The 19,541-nt window shown below is 39.3% G+C and overlaps 1 protein-coding gene across 4 annotated transcripts in view; it reads right to left on the bottom strand.

Moving 5' to 3' along the window:
* Positions 1 to 529: 529 nt before the first annotated feature.
* ANKRD52 (ankyrin repeat domain 52) overlaps positions 530 to 19,541 on the bottom strand; it is a 119,761-nt gene continuing 100,749 nt past the window's right edge. Inside the window, exons 27-29 of one of the 4 annotated variants that reach the window (XM_075852152.1) lie at positions 18,086 to 18,168; positions 15,566 to 15,657; positions 530 to 15,064 (exon numbers count right to left, since the gene is read on the bottom strand). In XM_075852152.1, coding sequence (XP_075708267.1) covers positions 14,832 to 15,064; positions 15,566 to 15,657; positions 18,086 to 18,168 — 408 coding nt within the window. In that variant the 3' untranslated portion in view covers positions 530 to 14,831. Of the gene's footprint in view, positions 15,068 to 15,562; positions 15,658 to 18,085; positions 18,169 to 19,541 lie in introns of all 4 variants that reach the window. The other 3 variants (XM_075852150.1, XM_075852151.1, XM_075852149.1) reach the window with 3 other exon arrangements.

Below are 19,541 nucleotides of genomic sequence, written 5' to 3' on the forward strand. Positions count from 1 at the left end.
TCCGTCAAAACGACAGGAACCCTTGCACAACTGAGACAAATTGAAACCATTGGCGTCGGATCCGTCACCATTGAAATCTATGGTGATACAAACTAAAACCTATGAGGGGAAGATCCGACGGAACGGGACCCTGACGCAGATGTGAAGGAAGCCTTAGCGGTTATCCCAGTCAAGGTGTGGGTTTAGGGGTGTATTCTTCTAGGTGGGCTGGAAAGAGGAAAGGTAACAATCACTTCTGTGCTGCCTTAAAACTCAAGTTATACACATGTTAAAATTAAAGCAGTTCCAAAAAAGGCAACTCTATAAAAGCTTTTTGTATTCAGAAAATCTAGATACTCACAGGCTCCGCTGCAGTACCAGACACAGCCCACGGACAAGAGTGGCATGGTTTCTGTAAGTAGGCAGTTTTTGTTTTTTTTATAAATCGAATAACCCCTGAATCTTTCAGGTTCTTAGTAACAGCATTGTGTTTATGGTAAATTGGCCAAACTAAATAAGGACAAAAAAGGAAAAGAAAGCACGTAACACATTAGAAGCTAAAGCTCTTTAATAAACAGAATTGATTCAAAGCCACAATATGAGCAGCAGGACTTGGTTGCAGGGAACTTTATAGAAAAAGAGATCAAGTTTTGAATGCACTCTTATGTTTAGAGATCCCCAATTTATAACTCCCACAGGTTATGACGACAAAAAATAATGTATTTTGCACAAACATTCTCCCTTGTCCCACCCAGCTTTGCCTTAAACATTAGAGTAATATTGTTAGAAGACTGAACATTTGCAAGTGGGGGTAGAAAGGCACAGCCACAGCAACGGAGGCCACACCAGCGCTCAGTAGTTGCATTACTATGACATACCCTAACTATGAGGCAGTGAGCAGCCATCACAGCAATATTACCCAGCTGTAACAAAAATACAGGTGACAAATACAAGTACAGAAGAATCTAAGCATTTGCTACATACGGGATGTGTTAAACAAACATAAAAACCAGGATTACAAAACCCCCCACTCACAAATGATTTTTTTTTATAATCAGGAAATAAGGTGGTCACAGGTAATACAGAGGTACATCTAATAAGAAGCACCTCATAGAACAGAAGAAAAACAAAAGTCTATTTAGCGTCCCCATGTCCAGGTTTAACCTGTTTGTAGGAGTCAAGGCAAAAAGGTGTCTGGCAATATCTTGTGATGTGAGTTTTGGGGTAGGGTTATTCTGAAGTCAGAAAAAGGCTTCAATACTACGTTCACTAGTACTAATACTGTACAATATAACTAAGACACAGACAACAAACATTAAAAATGTTCTGCTTGAGGCAAAATAGATTTTCATTCTCGAAGCTCGAAAATGGAATCTATGCATACATGTAGGAATATCTAGAGGTTACCACCAGCCGTCTCATGTGAGATTTGGGTCACCCCAACTATAACCCCATCGTAAGACTGTGGTGCCAACATCTACAAAAAGGATGAGAAATGTTCGAGGTCTGTTAAAATAATTTTTTTGTTCTTTACCTCAACTCCAAAATAAAAGTTTTCCAATTAATATTTACAACAAATTGCTTTGATTGACTAATGAAGTGAAATTCAAATTCACTTCAAAAACTAGTGCATTCTGAATCTAAAATTTTAAAGTCTCTGTAAAAAGAGACAACAAAATCTTAAGGAATAGGCATTTAAATTGCTTGTTAAAGGGAACAGAATGTATTCCTGAAAACAGTTCCTAAGCACAGAACGCCCATGTCGAGATTCACCTAGAGATTACATGGTATTATAGGTCGCGTTTCGGTCTTGCTAAAACCTGGCTCAATAGATCTGTGACAGTTGCAGGACAGACTCCTCTCCTAGGCACTTACACAACACACTGTTACTACAAACAGTGATAATACACAACTGAAATATGCCTTTCCAGAGAACGGAGAAGACTATTCACAATATCTTGACTCATGCAAGCTGAATGGAAACGCCAGACGATCAGAAGATGCCAACCACTACAGCAAAAGTCTACAACACTATTAGTCACACAAGTAGAACAGAATCTTACCCACCTAACTGGACTTCTGTTAACAGAAAGACATTAAGAAGAATTGAACATCCAGCAGAATTTCCGTTTCTGCCATGAAAGTGCAATAAAAAAAATCATCCTGCAACTTCAGTGAGAACTACACTCCTAGTCATCAGACAACATGGACATATGACGTACTTCAAGCCACTAATGCCCCTAAAACGTTCACGCACGCACATAAATGTAAAAGGTCAAGAGGTCTAGGTGTTGTGCAAAGAAATCAGCCTACTATATCTACGTGGTCCAGTACAATCGGTTATTTGAACCCAAAATAGAGCAAACTGAAAAGGACCACCAGTTTTAAGAATGTGTCCAAGTAACTACGGTTCTTTCAATAAGCTCATGTACACCAAGCCAGGTCATATTTGGTTTATAAGATTAGTTTAATAGCTGCCAGTTCTCCCAAGGTCCTAGGCAAAATTAAGCCAAATTATTTTACCATCAATTTAATGTCAATGAAAGATTCTAGCACTGGTTTACACACACATCTGGAAAACAGAAAAGGGCCAGGCCGTACCGGCTATGTTAAATAGTCACTGGAAAGGTCCAAGCGGCCAATTATGACATCACCTAGACATGAAGAATCAAGTGTCATGACTCAATAAGATTGCTGAAAAGCTGCACTGCGCACACACTGGGTAAGGCTGGCCATACAAACTGTCCCCCCTTTTTTGTAAGGTGTAAAACCCTTGACTACTAATGATAAATGTACCGATTCGGGGCTGTAAACAAAAGCCTGCCGATGTCTATCAAAACAATTCTCCAACATTTTGGAAAATTATTTAGTCAGACGGTCCCTTGAGATTTGAGGTTTTAACCCATGATCACTTGCCCACTGTGTTAGCAGACATTAAAAAAAACCACACAACCATACACCGCACCAACCAAAAGGGGTAACCTACATTTTAATTGTTCATGTAATATGAAGGGAACGAATCATCCAACTTTGGCCATTTAAGTTGCCGTTTATTGCAGACTTAAGGTGGCCATACACCTTCGACCCCCCCTCTAATTGACCTGTACAGGTGTACTCAATGGGGAGAAAGGATTAAACTGCTGCCAAACACCTTTGGCAACGGCTTATCTCTCGTAAGCACAAAGGATCAGACATGTTGCAATTCGCGTTTGGACGCACCCTTAGGTTTGCCCAGGCCCACCAAAATAGTCTGACATTTATCGAATGTGTTTGGGCACTGTTAAAATTACTGTAGGCCAGACCAAGTGCCTTCATTGCGTAATGAATTTCCTAGGGACTTGCTTTGAATTAGTAAAATAACAGGGGGGTGTCAACACTACATCCATGCTGGTTTGCTTTAGCATGCATCTCACATGTTCAGGACCTGCCCCCCTCCGCCATTTAGTAGATGGTAAAATTCTTTTTGGATGAGTTAAAGATATGTTTCCAGCTTTACATATTAATTATCCTTAGAAAATATTAAATAACCTGCATTTCACTAGTGTTTTAATACATTATAGATCTAGGATTCTGGTTTTAAAACATTATGACCATAGACTTTAGAAAAAAAAAAACACAAAACATTAAAGTTTTAGCTGTTAATAGGTCCATCAATTATATGAAGAAAAAAAAAACAAAAAAAAACTCCAGTACAAAATCTGGCATCGCATAGTCAGACATGATTAAGATAGGAGAAATGCACTTTGTGCAATATTAAAAGATCTTAAAAAGATTTCAGGTTAAAAAACTTTGGGACGTTCTACATGTTATTCCATAGTTGACAATAGGTTTCCATTGCCATAGAGGCAATTCTTCACTTAGGAAATATGTATTTCCGTTTTCTTAGTGATCTGTGGACAAAAGGTGGATTAGACATGCCCACTTCACACCTAGAGTTATACTTGGTCCAGTTATTTCCTGTACAGGTTCACATGCGGGACATGAAAACTGCCGCCAGAGTTAGAATAGCAGACTACAGGAGCAACCTGCAAGAAGACCTGTGGATGGACATGGACCAGTATGACTGGGTAAAGTGAATGCCTCAACTCCGGGCAAATGTTGGATTTGCCGGTAGCTTCGCAATAGATTAAAATAAAAACTCACTGCCAGTTCTATGTATGTACAAGAGCAATTTAAAAAAAGGAAGGCCGTCAGAAGATGCTGACAAACAAATCCATATAACCCACGTGATCCCGCAACATAAAATGATCCTGCAAGTTAAAGGCTTATGAGAAACAGAGGTATATATTTATATAACTATATCATCCTACTTGTCATCTCTAGTTAAAGAACTCCAAAACACCAAACGGATTCATTTGCCAGACAGGGCCACAACTCTACTTTTTCGAAAACCAGTGGGGAAAATTAAGATTAACATTTCAGTCGCCATACTTAAGATGCACCAAATTTATTAAAAGACGCAAATCTGTCTGTGTAACGCAAGCTAAAATCTATGAGCTAGCGTAGATATTTCCACTAAAAGAGATGCAAATCTCTGCCGTAAATCATAGTAAATTTGTAAAGCCGCAGGTGGCGCCACTCGCTTTTTGGAAAAGTGGTGACGCAGTGTAAATTTTTGTATGCCAAAATGTGCTACTTTTCAGAATGCTTCTAACTAGATGGACATTAAATAAAACTAGATTCATAACCAAGCAACATAAATGGATTCATTAGAGGCAGGTTCTTGAATTTAAAAATCCTTGCTGTAGCGGATAACTCCCCAAAGGTTAAGCCACATATGATTCTAGAGATCATTTGCCATAAAACATCCCTGAGTTGTTCTTCTATGGCACAATTCATCGTGGGGGTAAGCAGAAAATGAGCTAAAGCACATGATGCCCAACAGCAAAGACAGTACGAGCTGTTGCTCCCCACAGAAAATGTAAGACCTGTCCAAGTGGAAGCACGCACGTTAGCATCTTATATTCTTATTATTTCTGTATGGACTTAATGACTGTAAAGTCATTAATTGTAGTGGGGTACACAATAACATGGACATAATTTGGCTATGCAAAGAATCATGGAAAAAAAATCTAAAGCAGCAATTCAGCATTAAGTGGCCCTCTATTTTTCTGCCTAACATTGGTTCACTCAAAAACAGCTGAAGTAGTACTGGTATACATAAGGCTTTAATTCCTTGCGTATTGGAAGAGGTTAACAAGAAACCGCAAGCATACCACTTTACACAACAGACAAGCAGCAAGTTCAGAAACGCTAAAAAGCCATTTGCAAAAATCACTTGGCTAAACTGTGGAAAATGGCATTCAGCAATACACACTGTGGAAGGGGTTGGAAGCACTGGACTCCAGTAAGTTCATTGTGCACATTTGCTGCCAGGAATCAAGGAAAAAGTATTGTCAAGAGCAGAATTATGAGTTCAGTGTTATACACCCGACATCCAAGAATGAGGTCAGTTACATTAACCCGAGTCCTGGTTAAAGTTGCTCAAGGCTGAGTCACTACTGTTATGAAGGGTGCAGCATTTCGAGACAGGGAAATTACATATATAATGAAAAGCTTGGATCACCCGACATGGGCTCCATTAGGAAAACTCCATTACAAAGGATTACATGAGTGCAACACAGCTTCATCATTACTTTATTGCCACATGTAAGTCTAAAACTCTGGACATGTCACCAGAGAGCATATGGAAGTGGCAACAGGGGAAGGGATGGAGGTAGTGAGGAGCCGAGAACCTCTTACTGCAGGTGACTGATTTTCGTACAACTCTTCAGTAAACACATTCCACATAATCGAACGTTTTTTGTGCTTCCAATGCAATGACTAAATAGAATCAATCCTTTGAGGCTTATAGTTTTATTTTGCAAAATGTATTCGTATAACCACTGCCAGATACACCACGTCAAAGACAGGGGTGTATTTAAATCTATAGGGAAAAAAAAAACAAGAAAAACTAAGCACTGTCTGCTGATCACTCCAGCAGCGAGGATAAATCGGAGACATTCTATGCTCTAGAAAAGCTGTGTTTTTGCTTTGGTTTTTAAGCAAAGGCATCCCCATTTATCTTATGGGTTGGCCACACTATTTAACAAATTTGTGAAATATGGTAACTACAGTGGTTAAACGTTTCAAGGAAATTAACTGGCTGCAATGTGCCCTCCTGTCTTCTGTGCCATTGGCTCTTTCCCAGCAGTTGGGCAAAATGTATTTCACAGGAAAAATAACAAACTGACTTATGTTATAATGAGCTACATAATGCAGCTAAACCGGTGCATAATATCAGCAATATCATCGTCCTGGCCTTCAATATTTATACTTTTGTGTTCAGTTGTGCTTTAAGTGAACTTAAAATGGACTTCTGGAAACGCTTATTCTTCAGTCCCAAAATAAAAACCACTATCCCCTAAATACTGCTAAACCACGGATTAATTCAGTATACTTCGTTGTGTTATGTACCTCTATAAAACCCTACCACTTTAATGGCCACTAACCTAATGACCGGTCCACACCACACTCGCTTTCATTGAGCGCTTAGCATTGGGATAAACAACACAGGGACTACCAGTCTAAGTTTGGGCTTTGCTTTTTTTGGTTTCCAGGCTGAGATTTGGATGAAAAAAGTAAATGAAGATAAGACCGTCAGTCCTCATGTTTCTTTCAATTAAAACCATGTACACTATTGGAATTGGATGCAAAACATAGAATGGGGAAAAAAAAATAATCTATATATATTGCTAGAGCAGATTAGATTTGGGCCAGAAACTTGGCTACAAGTCACATGAATGGCTGTGTAGGCTAGTATTAGTAACCAGGCAAGCATCTCTTATAGCCCACTTCAAAATGCATATAGAATAGGTTGACAATAGCTTTAACACGGTGTGCTTCTGAACCGTGTCTAAATTAAAATGTCATTTTCATAATGTTACTATGAAATCGCTAGTCGTTTTCCTGCTTTGGTCCAGTTTGGGAACTGTATTTCATATTGCATCAATCTGTTGCCTCACTGCCTTTAAATATGGAGCATGACATTTTGGCTTCTCAAGGGGTGTACAGTACATTATAAAGCGTAACAGGCCTCTGTAAGGAGAAGACAAGAAAAGCAGAACACTGCTTTAACCTTATTCATTTTCCATTTGTACCCAGAGTTTGGAACATAAAATTTAAAAGGTTAGTGGTAAATGAAACAAAATAAAAATCAACAATTTTCTTCCAGCTAGTATGAAACCTTAATTTAAACCAATGGCAACCAACCATTACTTAACCAAGAAGTGGCAACCGTATTTCAATTTGATTTTAATATCTTGGTATGTCAGAGGATACATTCAGCAATATGGCTCACGACAGCTATCCAAATGGATGTAGCTCCTTCTTTTATACAGTGGCAGTGCAAGTAAACCTGTTTATGAAATGCATTTGTGCGGTTTAGATTTTTTTTGTCTTTTTTTTATTTTTTATTCTTCTTCCCCATTCACTTTTAAAACACCTCTATATGTATCGTCTCCCCCACTCAAGTGTGAGATAGATCAACTCCTTCATTCCCTCCCTTTACTTATATTCTCAAGGGAAATTAACCCCTTATACACCTTAACCCTGTACTGTAGTGAGAACCTTCATTCCATCGCAACAGCAATGAGTTATAGGTTTCAGCAACAGTGACAGAGTCTTGAGAAAGTGCTTATTAATGAAGCAAGTGCTTTGCATTAGGAGCCGAAAGAAACTTCCATTATAAGAGTGGCACAAAAAGGAAAGACCCAATGCAAGGTCTAGAGCAGATTTGACCAGCCTCCAGTGTTCAGTTTACAAATCATGAGAAATTGGAATACACTGGGACAGAAATAAAAAGGGGGTACTTTGGCATAATACATTGCTGTGTGAAAAGCAAAAATCCAAGGGTTTACTGAAATTTGGTTACCATTCCCACAAGACAAAAGTACCCAAGGAAAATGGCTGCACAGTCTGGAGGTAGGGTGGGATTGGGGGAATAGGAATGGAAGTTTCAGGACAGCCCTGTAAACAATGCACTCAGGTAACCAGACAACAACTTTGATAGCAAAATAATGCATCTTCCGTTTGCTTATCCCATGCCCAGCACCCCCACTCCCCCTCCCAAAAAAAAAAAAAAAACACTCAAAATTATTACTTAGAATTGTCAAGCTGTGCTGCCAATGCACATTATATCATCATTAAAGGAGAACAAGACCAGGTAGAACTGCTAAGGAAGAATGGAGGGAGCAAAACTGCTGCAACATGCCCCCACCAGTATGAGGAGGAGGCAAAAAGGGGGTTAGCATAGGCAGGCCAAAGAAGAAAATCCACTAAAAGCCCTTTCACAGAACTCTGATTGTCTAAATTTCTCATTATGCGGAAAGAGGGAAACAAGAACAAAAGATGCAAAAAACGCACACATGCTCGAACCATACACACTGCAAAAATGATGGAAAATGCAAAGAGAGAACACGTAAGGAAGAAAAGCAAAAACAAAATTGAAAAATGATTTAACAATTATCACTGTGCGTTCCTCTTATGAAATGAATCGGAGATCCTACAAAGGCAGCATTAAGAGTGCAAGAGACAAGAGTCCACGCTTTAAATGACTTATCTCCCATCATCTCGTGCAAAACCATAAAAATACATAACTTTACCCAAAACATGAAAACTCAACAAACAAGCTTACAATAAAATAATGCCTAAACATGGGGGGGAGCCAGGAAAAGATGAAATTCAAGAGAAAACACAAACTCTGCACACCTAAACAACTTAGCCCTTAACACCATCACTCCTCTTTGGACCCACATGTTTTTACAGAGCTGAAAAGCACAAAATGTGTAACGTCATATGATATTGCTATAGGCAGCTCTAAAATACTGTCGTCTAATTTCTCCAGCGAAAGTCAATGACGGGAATTTCCCTTAACCGACATGTACACCTCTAGCCCTTTCACTCTGCTCAAAATGAAGTCTACAGAATATGCTACATTTTAAGAAGGCACACAATAGAAATTATACGCAAGAAAATAAAAAAAAAGTGCAGAAAACTAAATGCAAGTATAATGAAAACTGGCCTGCGTGACTGTACCACTCAGCATATACCGAGACGGGAAAGCCATTCAAGTTTTAACACCAACAGTAAACTGAGGTAATATGTGTTGACTAAAGAAGGTAATACTTTAACAATTAATAAATAAAAGGGGAAATGTAAAAGGAGATTTACTACAGTGTGTGTTTTTCTTTTTAGTAAACTTTCATCTCATAGGAAACCCCAAAACTAAGTGAGTTAATAGGCTTCACGTCTGCTGCAATGAGAATGACATCACAATATACATTTAGTGCAAAGCCCTCTGTCCGACACACGTAGTATGGAGGGGGAGATGTGATTTAGTCGCAAGCAATTCATGGATTCATTCTGAGGCACCATAATACTAGGGCAACAAAATTATTTTGTTGCTAAAAATGTGAACAGATCCAGAGAGGAGGAAGTAGGAAAGCACTTCCCTGGGATTCTTTTTTTCACTCTGGTGGGATCCAATCCTATTACAAAATGTAATGAAGTTTTTTTTTTTTAAAGTTGTGTAAATAAGGCCTAAAAAGGTATCCCCCCCCCCCATATCTCTGAACCAAACTGAATATTGGAGCATGTTGTGGAGCAATGTTACATGACAAACTGACTTCAGAGTAACCATTTAATTCCTCATCTTTTAGTATTAAGACAAGTTAAAAGAATAAAACTTAGCCAATAAAAAATAAAATTGAAAAAATATTTTTTTTCCCCTCTACACTTACTAATCCTGTATTGGAAACCAATAGCCAACTGGCTTATTGGGACCAAGAAAATACAAATCTCGTTATTAAATCCAGTGTTTTCTTAACATTCATGACTATTCTGTGGTTGTAGAGCTAAAATACAGCGTCCATAGCAGTCTGTGGGAGCCAGACATTACTTCCATATGCCTAAAACATTTTTTCCTGTAGGAATTGTGCCATTTATTGGATGTCAAATTAAGGAGGTATTTCCCATACTTCTAGGGGAGAGTATCTCAATAATACAGGGTGGACGAAGGCACCAAAGAATGGCACAAAGATTGCCTACGGCATACAAAGAACCTGTATGGATTCTGTGTGCCACCCTACTGGCTCTGCTGTGCACATGGCATTTTGCTATATAAATGAAGCCTAATGCTTTTTCATAATGGGTGCCTGTGTGGCATTTGTCTCACGCATTAACAGTTGGCAGATATGGTCACTGTTACTGTACTAAATTAGTGTCACATCTGCAGGCTTTTCCCTCTTTTTTTTTTTCTTAAATAGCTTTGCCTGATGCTACTTTGCATTGGTATGTTACTACCCAATGATCAATATAAAAGAAAAAAAAGAAAACACACCACCTATATGCAACTCCAAAATTCTACATCAGTCTCAACTAAGTAAAGCGCCTGGTGCGAACAAGCCCGAACTGCAACTTGTGCAAAACAAGTACAGCTTGTGCATGGCAAAAATGATGTCACCACTCCAGCAGAAAACACGTGCGCGCCTAAAGAGCCCACAGATCTTAAAGATTGTAAAAAGTTTTGCCAGATAAATTTATTTTAAATAGAATTAAAATTTGCAAATAAAACAACTTTGGCAGAAATGCTACAAACTATGTAAGGACTTAAACAAAGGCACCCAGGACACACGTCAGCAGAGGCATGCACCCTATGGTGTTCTACTTCAATGATATAAATTGGGGAAAAGGAATGTAGAAAAGGGATTATCTGATCCCTATGTCGCAGATGGTCCGCTGACAGTTAGAAAATCTAACATAATACATGTTTTTCGTGAACAGGCTTTTCTTATATTCCTGGATATCCACAAATCTACCAATATAAAGCCGACCATGGACAACATTGTCTTTCAAATTTGAGACCAAGTTATCGCACTAAAATTCTATAAGAATTCTGATCTACCTGCAGTCGGTAAGTGTACCATCTATAACCGAATGATGCAGGTAATTTAACATTATGAGGGAAATTGAACAATGCAACGTAGTCAGTTTTCAGGCATACCTGCATTAAAAAGTAAGCTTTATTAATGAAGGCCTGAAACAAATGACCGTCACTGTGTGTCAGCAAAAAGGGGGCATGATTTTCCAGTCCAATCGATTTATGTAAGATTTATGCCACTTTCACATTTACTGCAGAAGTGTCATTTGTGTTTTCAGGTTATATTATAGCATATACAGCCTGTCAACACCTCAAACCGCACTAGGTCACTGTATTGTAAGTATGTTTATCACTTACTAAGGCCCCATGCACACGACCGTAGACTTCGTCCGTAATTACAGACCCATTCATTTCTATGGCTGAAGGACACCATCCCATATATTTACGGGAAGGTGTCTGTGCCGTAGAAGGCAACGCAATAGATAGGACCAGTCCTATTTTTTGCTTTTTACGAACCGTTCTCCTATACTTTATATGGGAGCATGGCCCACAAATGGAGGTGGCTGTCCGCGGCCGACCGCGCCCGTAATCACGGACAGTGATTATGGGCACGGTCGTGTGCAGGGTGCCTAAGTTGAGCATGGATACAGATCTCATGCTACTACAGTATAAGTATTTGGTGTAAATTCTGGAAGGACCCACACATCAGCTGTACCCTATACATGCGGTTCAATGAGGAGTTTGATGAAGGGAGTGTATAATGTAAATCTACTTTCTTTGGTTTACTGCTAGTTAACATAAAAGTGACCAACTAAACAGGAATTTATGCTGAAACTTCAGATGAACAGTGCATCAGGGTAACTCATTTACGGCTTAAAGCCATTTTCACACAGATGAAATACGGCTGAATTTTAGCATCTGTATTGTGGCTGAAATACACCAGGACTGGCTGCAGTTCTACTAGCCCTGAACACCCTTTAATATGGGCCAATGCTCATTTGTCGGCTGATTGCACCTTCTAAGTGGCCCAAAAAATGGCTGCTTGTTGGAAGCAAATATAAAATTAAAATGGAGAAATCTTCATTTCGAAATATCCAAGTAACCGTTGTTAGTGAAAAACGTCCGAAAATAAGCCGTGTGAACATACCCTTATTGTTTTGAAATGGCAGCTCTTGGGAGATAAAGCGTCTCAGACGTGAAAATGGGATGTGCTGCCGACAAGATAAAAAATGCATGGCGTCAAAAGATGATATTAATAATTGTTCATCCCCATACATTCAGCTCATTACGTCGTGTTAATGAAGCAAACAAGCGCCGAATGACGTGTTCGTTGGCGATCGTTACCAGGCAAAAATCTGCCTGTTTAAGGCTACACTGAGACTTTTTGTAGCGCTATTGATTAATTTTGACTATTGAGTGACTGCTGCAGTCCACAAGATTGCATGCAACTCAATTTATCCATTTGAACAATGGTTAAAATCAATCAATAGTCTCCATGTAGCCCTGGCCTTAAATCACCATTATGGAGATCATCATAGCTTAGATTGTAATCGAAGTTTGGATCAGTAAGACCACAGGGGTCCGGATGGCGTGGCTCTAATATGGATAGTAAAATGCAGCCGTATTTAGGACACGTGAAACCAGCCTATGTTTTAAGACACTTTTACCGGAAATCTGAAGAGTACAGAAAGTGCTGTATTTTATAATAACATGAGAACTGTGGGACATAACCCTGACGACATTAGCCACTGTCAATGTAAGGAAGCATTGATATGTGGATGAGCAGGGAAAGTGTCAATCACCCAATAAATCCCCAAATTCTCTCCAGAAGAAACCAATCAAGTGTGAAATCCGAAGAACAGTAATAAATGCACCATGGGTCCAACGAATTCACCTGTATAGATCTGTGAAAATGCCAAATCTCTCCGTAAACTGTTATACTGGGTCAAAATAATTATGCTAATGAACAATAAATGAACCAAACCCGGTCGCAAAACAATATAGAAGAGAAGCTCATTTCATTATACCAAAGGGCAATGAGCTGATATGTGAAATTGGATTACATCGTCAGAATATATGACGCATATAGATTATATAAGAAGAATTTTTTTTTTGTAAAGCCTAATAAGGACCGCATTTAAAAATGAAGCATAATTGTATATTTAGTAAATGGATATTAGAGGTTTAAACTGATCACCTTTGAAATGTAACAGACTTCCTGTCCTGCGGCAATATATTCTAGATAGCATGGCTGAATATGTAAAACACTTCATGCAACACTGTTCTGGGATATCCTGTACCCCTCTTCCTTGGGCTGGTCTGTGAAATCCTCAATTACAGTTCTTACTCAAGTTTTTCCCCTGAATTGCTGGTGAAATGCAGTAGGACATGCAAAAATAAAAAGACTTTCAAAATAATTTTAGAGCAGGAGGAAAAAAATATTGCAAAATAGGCAAGGAAAAGGTAAAAAATAAATAAAAACAAAAACTAATAGCACCTGTATTTTTCTCCTATTAACCATTGATCCCTTTTGCCAACCAATTGACACGATTCAATACGAGATATTTTGGTAGATAAAAGTATATGAAAGATAAAATATGTACCAAGTGAGAATTTAATGAACAAGGGGGGCCAAATAAAAAAAAAAACCCAAGTATAATTAGCTAATGTCATGTTTCCCAAAAACTTCGTAACAGTCATGGAAACTTCGAAACTTGTTTATCTGCCTTGCGTTATTGCATCAATGGTTTGGATGAGGTCTAATATTTCAACGGTGGGTGCTAAATGAAACTGCATGATTAAAATTATATATATATAGAAAGCACCGTTCTTACATTCTGATAATAAAATAAATGCAAAACATTTACATTAGCTAAGCTCAAGTAAAAATCTAGTATTACATAACCTCATACATAAACTGACACACCTAACAGAACATCACTTCTGGTTAAAAGAGTTCAAGTGCAAAATTATCTGAAGAGACTGCAAAAATAGGCATCCCAGAAACGGACCAAATATCTGCAGCCCAAACAAACTAGGTTTGCAGACCGCAAATGAATTTTACAGTCTCCTAAAAGATTAAAATATAATATAAATAATTCAAATACTGATGACATGGCAGATAACAACACCTAGTGGAGTCAGATGATGGGAAGACCAGAAAAAGAATAAAGCACTAGAACAGAGGATCACTAAAGTGCCTAGCTTGGGAGGTGGGGGATTTTGCAGCAGTGCATAGTGGGAATGTCACTTGGGGGGGGGGGGGGGGGTCCATCGGTTGGCTTACTGTAGCACCTAATTTGCATAAAGAGAAAAGCAAGCAATTTTGCAGCGCCCAACATTTGCTAGGCATTAGGTAAGAGGACCATCTAGCAACAGATCTTAAAGTGTTAGGAAGTAATGGAAAGAAGAATGCTACTGACCTAGTGACTTGAACTCAAAAGTAAGGTGCTACTTAGCCACTTAATCTTATAACCCCATTAAAAATTCTTAAGATGCCCTTGAAATACATATTAAGGCCTGGTGACCCTTCAACTGTATAATGGCTTCCAGGATTTTACAGCAGCAAAAGACATGAATTGCACAGGGTGAACCTTTTAAAAATATGGATACAGAGGACTTCCTTTCAGCTCTATATCAAAGATGGTGAGGAAGCAATGGTAGCCGATTAAAGAACCACAGAATAAAACAGTACCCGATCAGTAAACTCCATTCCACCTGACCTGGGCTCTTTCCTAAATACAAAGAAGTACAATACTACATAAGCTTCAGTGCAAGCCAGGACAGCTCAAGAGAGCAGGTGAACATAGGAAGAAAGCCCAGGCACAGTTGATACCTCGTCAACTGATGTGTCTTGTTCTCCTTTAAAGTGCCCTATACATATTAACCTAAATAAATTATAGTACGATTTTGGGTAACCGCAGGGCGGGAGGAGCTACTCAGAATAGCAGCCATCCATGGCAATGGAACCATGTCGATCCTTTGTGTAGGGACAGCTGCCACCATTAGGGAGGGCAGTCTTGGCAGCAATGCCGCAGTTGTTCAGGAGGTTGAAGCTGAAGGGAAGGATGGCGTCTTTTGGTGGGAAAGGCTTCATGGTGGATAGGATAAGTGCCAAGCAATCTGCTACGTCTTTGTTGGGAGCACATGCCAAGGCTGGGGTGTGACCTGCTGTCAAGAAGGAAAAAAAACAAAAAAAAAAAAAGAAAACGTTGTCATACAAACAATATATTAAAAAAAATTATATACACACACACACACACACACACACACACACACACACACGCACACACGCACACACACACACACGCACACACACACACACGCACACACACACGCAGCTTTTTTTCCACACTTAATCTTTGTAGTACTGCCATGTGTTTTCCGTTTTGTACATTGTTAATCAGATGAATGTCAAATTTATAGTATGTGTTGTTACAGGTGTGAGTGTGTCTAACGCTGGGGTTGGTAATCAAAGATCTACAACTTCCCCATTTAATGACACTGATCAAAATTGACAGTGGCATCTCACAGGTGATGCAGAAAGAGTTAGAGTTGCTGTGTTACACACTGATTTTTCATACAGACATTTACAGCTTCATTGTAAATGGTTTGTTGGTGTTTAAAACAAAGTAAACATACAGAGTAAGGAAATACAAGTCTCACCACCTTCCTCATCCACAGCCAAAACAGTAGCTCCTCTTGTAAGCAAAGCTTGGACGACAGATGCAAGCCCATTTCGGGCAGCAATGTGGAGCGGCCTAACAAAAAAAACAATACGTAACAACATTGTACACATCACTTGATACAACAGGTACAAACATACAAAGTTCAAGCATACCTAACCTTAAAGCGGCTCTGTCACCACATTATAAGTGGCCTATCTTGTACATAATCTGATCGGCGCTGTAATGTAGATTACAGCAGTGTTTTTTATTTAGAAAAACTATCAATTTTGACCAAGTTATGACCTATTTTAGATTTATGCTAATGACTTTAATGCTCAACTGGGCGTTTTTTAGCTTTTGACCAAGTGGGCGTTGTAAAGAGAAGTGTATGACGCTGACCAATCAGCGTCATACACTTCTCTCCATTCATGTACTCAGCACATACTCCCACATTAACGTTACTGAAGTGTCTCGAGAGTGAATAGACATAGCTTCCAGCCAGGACGTGATGTCTATTCACAGTACCGACACTTCGGTAACGTTTGTGTAGGACTTACAGCACAGCACATAGAGACCGCTGTGCTGTCATTTACAGCGTGATCTCACGAGATCACGCTTGCAGTCATTAAGTCCCACACAAACGTTACCGAAGTGTCGGGATTGTGAATAGACATCGCGACATCACCAAATAAAAAAATACTGCTGTAATCTACATTACAGCGCCGCTCACATTATGTAGAAGATAGGGCACTTATAATGTGGTGACAGATCCTCTTTAAGTGCAGTTGCACGTGACCGAGTGCCACTTGGGTAGTTTTTCACGGCATCCGATAGTTTTCACGGACCCATTCACTTTAGCGGGTAAATCGGGTCTGTGAAAACGGACGAGCTTCTCCGGTCCATGGAAAGATAGGACATGTCTTATCTTTCCACGGATCACTGACAGGATTCGGCCGTCATGTGCATTAGGCGCTTTCTTACTTTTCAGAATAAGCAGCTATATGCGTGTACATGAGGAATAACACTAATTCTAGCCATTATATGACTTGTATTCTGCATATTTCCGCACTACAGGATCTCTCTAATTTTCCGTTTTCTCTAGTAGGTGGAGCCTAACTGCGATCAGGTCTTCTATACACTGCACACATATTAGGAGAGCAGGATTCTCCTCTATCCATCACATATAAAGACAGCAGCAATATGGAGGAGATTATACAGAAGTAATGAGCAGTATAGCTGTGAATCCATAACTGGGCAAGCTAGAACACTTAATCTGAGCAACTGCAGTGTCTGTCTGCCTCTCTCTCTCTACTCCTGCCCTCCACCTCTCTCCAGACTTCTATGGGCAGCTGTAACCCGATTCCTCAGTGAGCTAATTGTCCGTAGGAGAAAGCAATAAATAATAGGGAGGGAAGGAGCCCGATATGTGGAGAAAGAGGAATTTTTCTCCAATAAGTTATATCACAAAGTTTCTTATATTCGCTTATACTATTGCTTTTTGTAAAGTTTGTTCAAAATGCAGTGCCTTCGATTATAAGACAACTTTGCGTAAACCAATAGTACAAGCAAAAGATAAACTTTGTAATATATCTTATTACAGACAAATGCCTCTTTCTCCACTTATTCTTAAACATTCATTCGCTCAGAATTCCCTCAGAAGCTTCACTGAGAGATCAGGTTACAACTGTCCATAAAAACTATGGAGCGAGGAGGGTGAGCATCTGCATAGCTACAGGCACAGCTACTTGCTTTTCACTGGCAGATTTTTGCCCATAACTAGCGTTGATTGGCATGCATTTAAAGGCCCTTTGACACAAACTATTATTAAAAAATCTTTCGTCCCCGTGCAGTTTGCATATTTCATGCAGCCGACAAAATGCAACCATGGGATACTGGCGTGTGTGTGTGTGTGTGTGTGGGGGGGGGGGGGTTGGATAGGAGAATAGTAGTATGATAACTGGAGAAAAAAAGGCAATTTTTCTATAAGGAGATATATTTTCACATAGATTCTTATCTTTTCTTGCACTATTGCTATTTGGAAAGTGGTTTTATAATTAGAGGTACATTTTAATATGTTGCTAAAGTGCACGGACTGATAGTCAAGGTCCTTACATACTAAAGTAATGTTTCTGTAAGGTAAAGTATATTGGTGGCATATTTCAATACTTTACAGTAAAGCAGTTTGTTTTATACTGTAAAACTGATAGGAAAAACACTTAAAATATTTAAAAAGTCCTACTCTCAATGGGTCAGGTGTGACTTTACATGCCCTAGTCTGCATATGTTTCTACAAGGACTTCACACACTAATCGCTATGCACATCCTTAAACTGGTCCATACAGACATATACACACACAATGATAAAACTAGGACAGCATGTTCAGTTATAGTATAGTGACTGAATACAACCAAGTTTCTTATGCGTTTGTTGCTTTGAGCAAGGACCACATAAATGAAAAGCAGCATAATGGAAGAATAGTTATTTGATATGAAGTATACGCAGAGAAAAGTATTCAATTACATTTGCAGCATGCTGTTTGTTGCATTGATAAGGCCAGTGTCCTGGGTCTCCCCTAGAAGCAGCAAGGCACACTTTTCATGACCCTGGAAAGAAAACAAAACCGCAGGAGAATGAACAATAAAACATTTATCTTTTCCATCCTGAAAGATAACGCAGATCACACATTGTATACTATTTTACACTATGGCCCAATTCACATCTGCGTTGGAAGCTTTGTTAGGGGCTTCCGTTGCAGATTTGGCCTTAAATACCGCAAGCTGCACTACCGCATGATGCGCTAGCATTTCGGGTAAAACCATGGACATCGACGGAACCCATTAAAGTCAACGGGTCACGTTGAGCGCCGGTTGTCTCAGTTATTCAACGAAAACTGCGCTTCCGGCATGTTCGTTGTTCTGCTCCTTTGACAGAGCAAAACTATGGAATGCCAAACGCAGATGTAAACAGGGCCGAGCATATCCAAAGCTGAAATGTTACAACCATAAAGCCAACCAATCCCAAACACAAAACAAAGCACCCTAGAAATGGCTTGCACATTAGGCATGAAACAGCTCGTCCGACGAGATGAAGTTCCTGTGGGAGGAAGTGACGTCACAGCGTGATCTCACGAGATCACGCTGTGTGTCTGTGCACTGCCAGAAGCTGGGTGGTAACGAAGAGAAGTGGATGATGCTGATTCGTCAGCATCATACACTTCTATTCACAACGCCCAGCTAGCAAAACAAGTAAACACGCCCAGATGTTACAAACACAATACACGCCCAGTTGGAAATAAGAGAAAACACGCCCAGTTGTCCATTAGAAAGGCTCATTTTCATAAATATAAAATTGCTCATAACTTGGCCAAAAATTATCGTTAAAAAAAAATAAAAATGTTACTGTTATCTACATTGCAGCGCCGATCACATGCAATAGGAGATAGGGATTTGATCATCTGGTGACAGAGCCTCTTTAACCCTTTAGGGGTTTCACAGGAAATAAAATAAAGTAGAGGGGAAATTTACAAATTTCTCTTTTTTTGCAGAAATTCATTTGTAATAATAAAAAAAAAATTGTAACACAGAAGGTTTTACCAGAGAAATAGAACTTAATATTTATTGCCCAGGTCCTGCAGTTTTTAGGAATCCACATGTGGCCCTAGTGCCCTAATGGACCGAAACACCGGCCTCAGAAGCAAAAGAGCACCTAGAGGATTTTGGGGCCTGCTTATTTTTAGAATATATTTTAGGCACCATGTCGTGTTTGAAGAGGTCTTGTGGTGCCAAAACAGTGGAAACTCCCCAAAAGTGACCCCATTTTGGAATCTAGACCCTTCAAAGAATATGGTGAAGATTTTTGCTAATAGCGTTTTACTACGTGCATTGCAAATCATGTGATGCAAATATTTCTAACGCCAATGATGCCATAAACGCTTGTTTTTTTTTAAAGACATCCATAGGAAGAAAAAAAAAACCTA

Source organism: Rhinoderma darwinii, chromosome 2 (assembly GCF_050947455.1).
Source record: "Rhinoderma darwinii isolate aRhiDar2 chromosome 2, aRhiDar2.hap1, whole genome shotgun sequence".
NCBI classification, from domain to species: domain Eukaryota; kingdom Metazoa; phylum Chordata; class Amphibia; order Anura; family Rhinodermatidae; genus Rhinoderma; species Rhinoderma darwinii.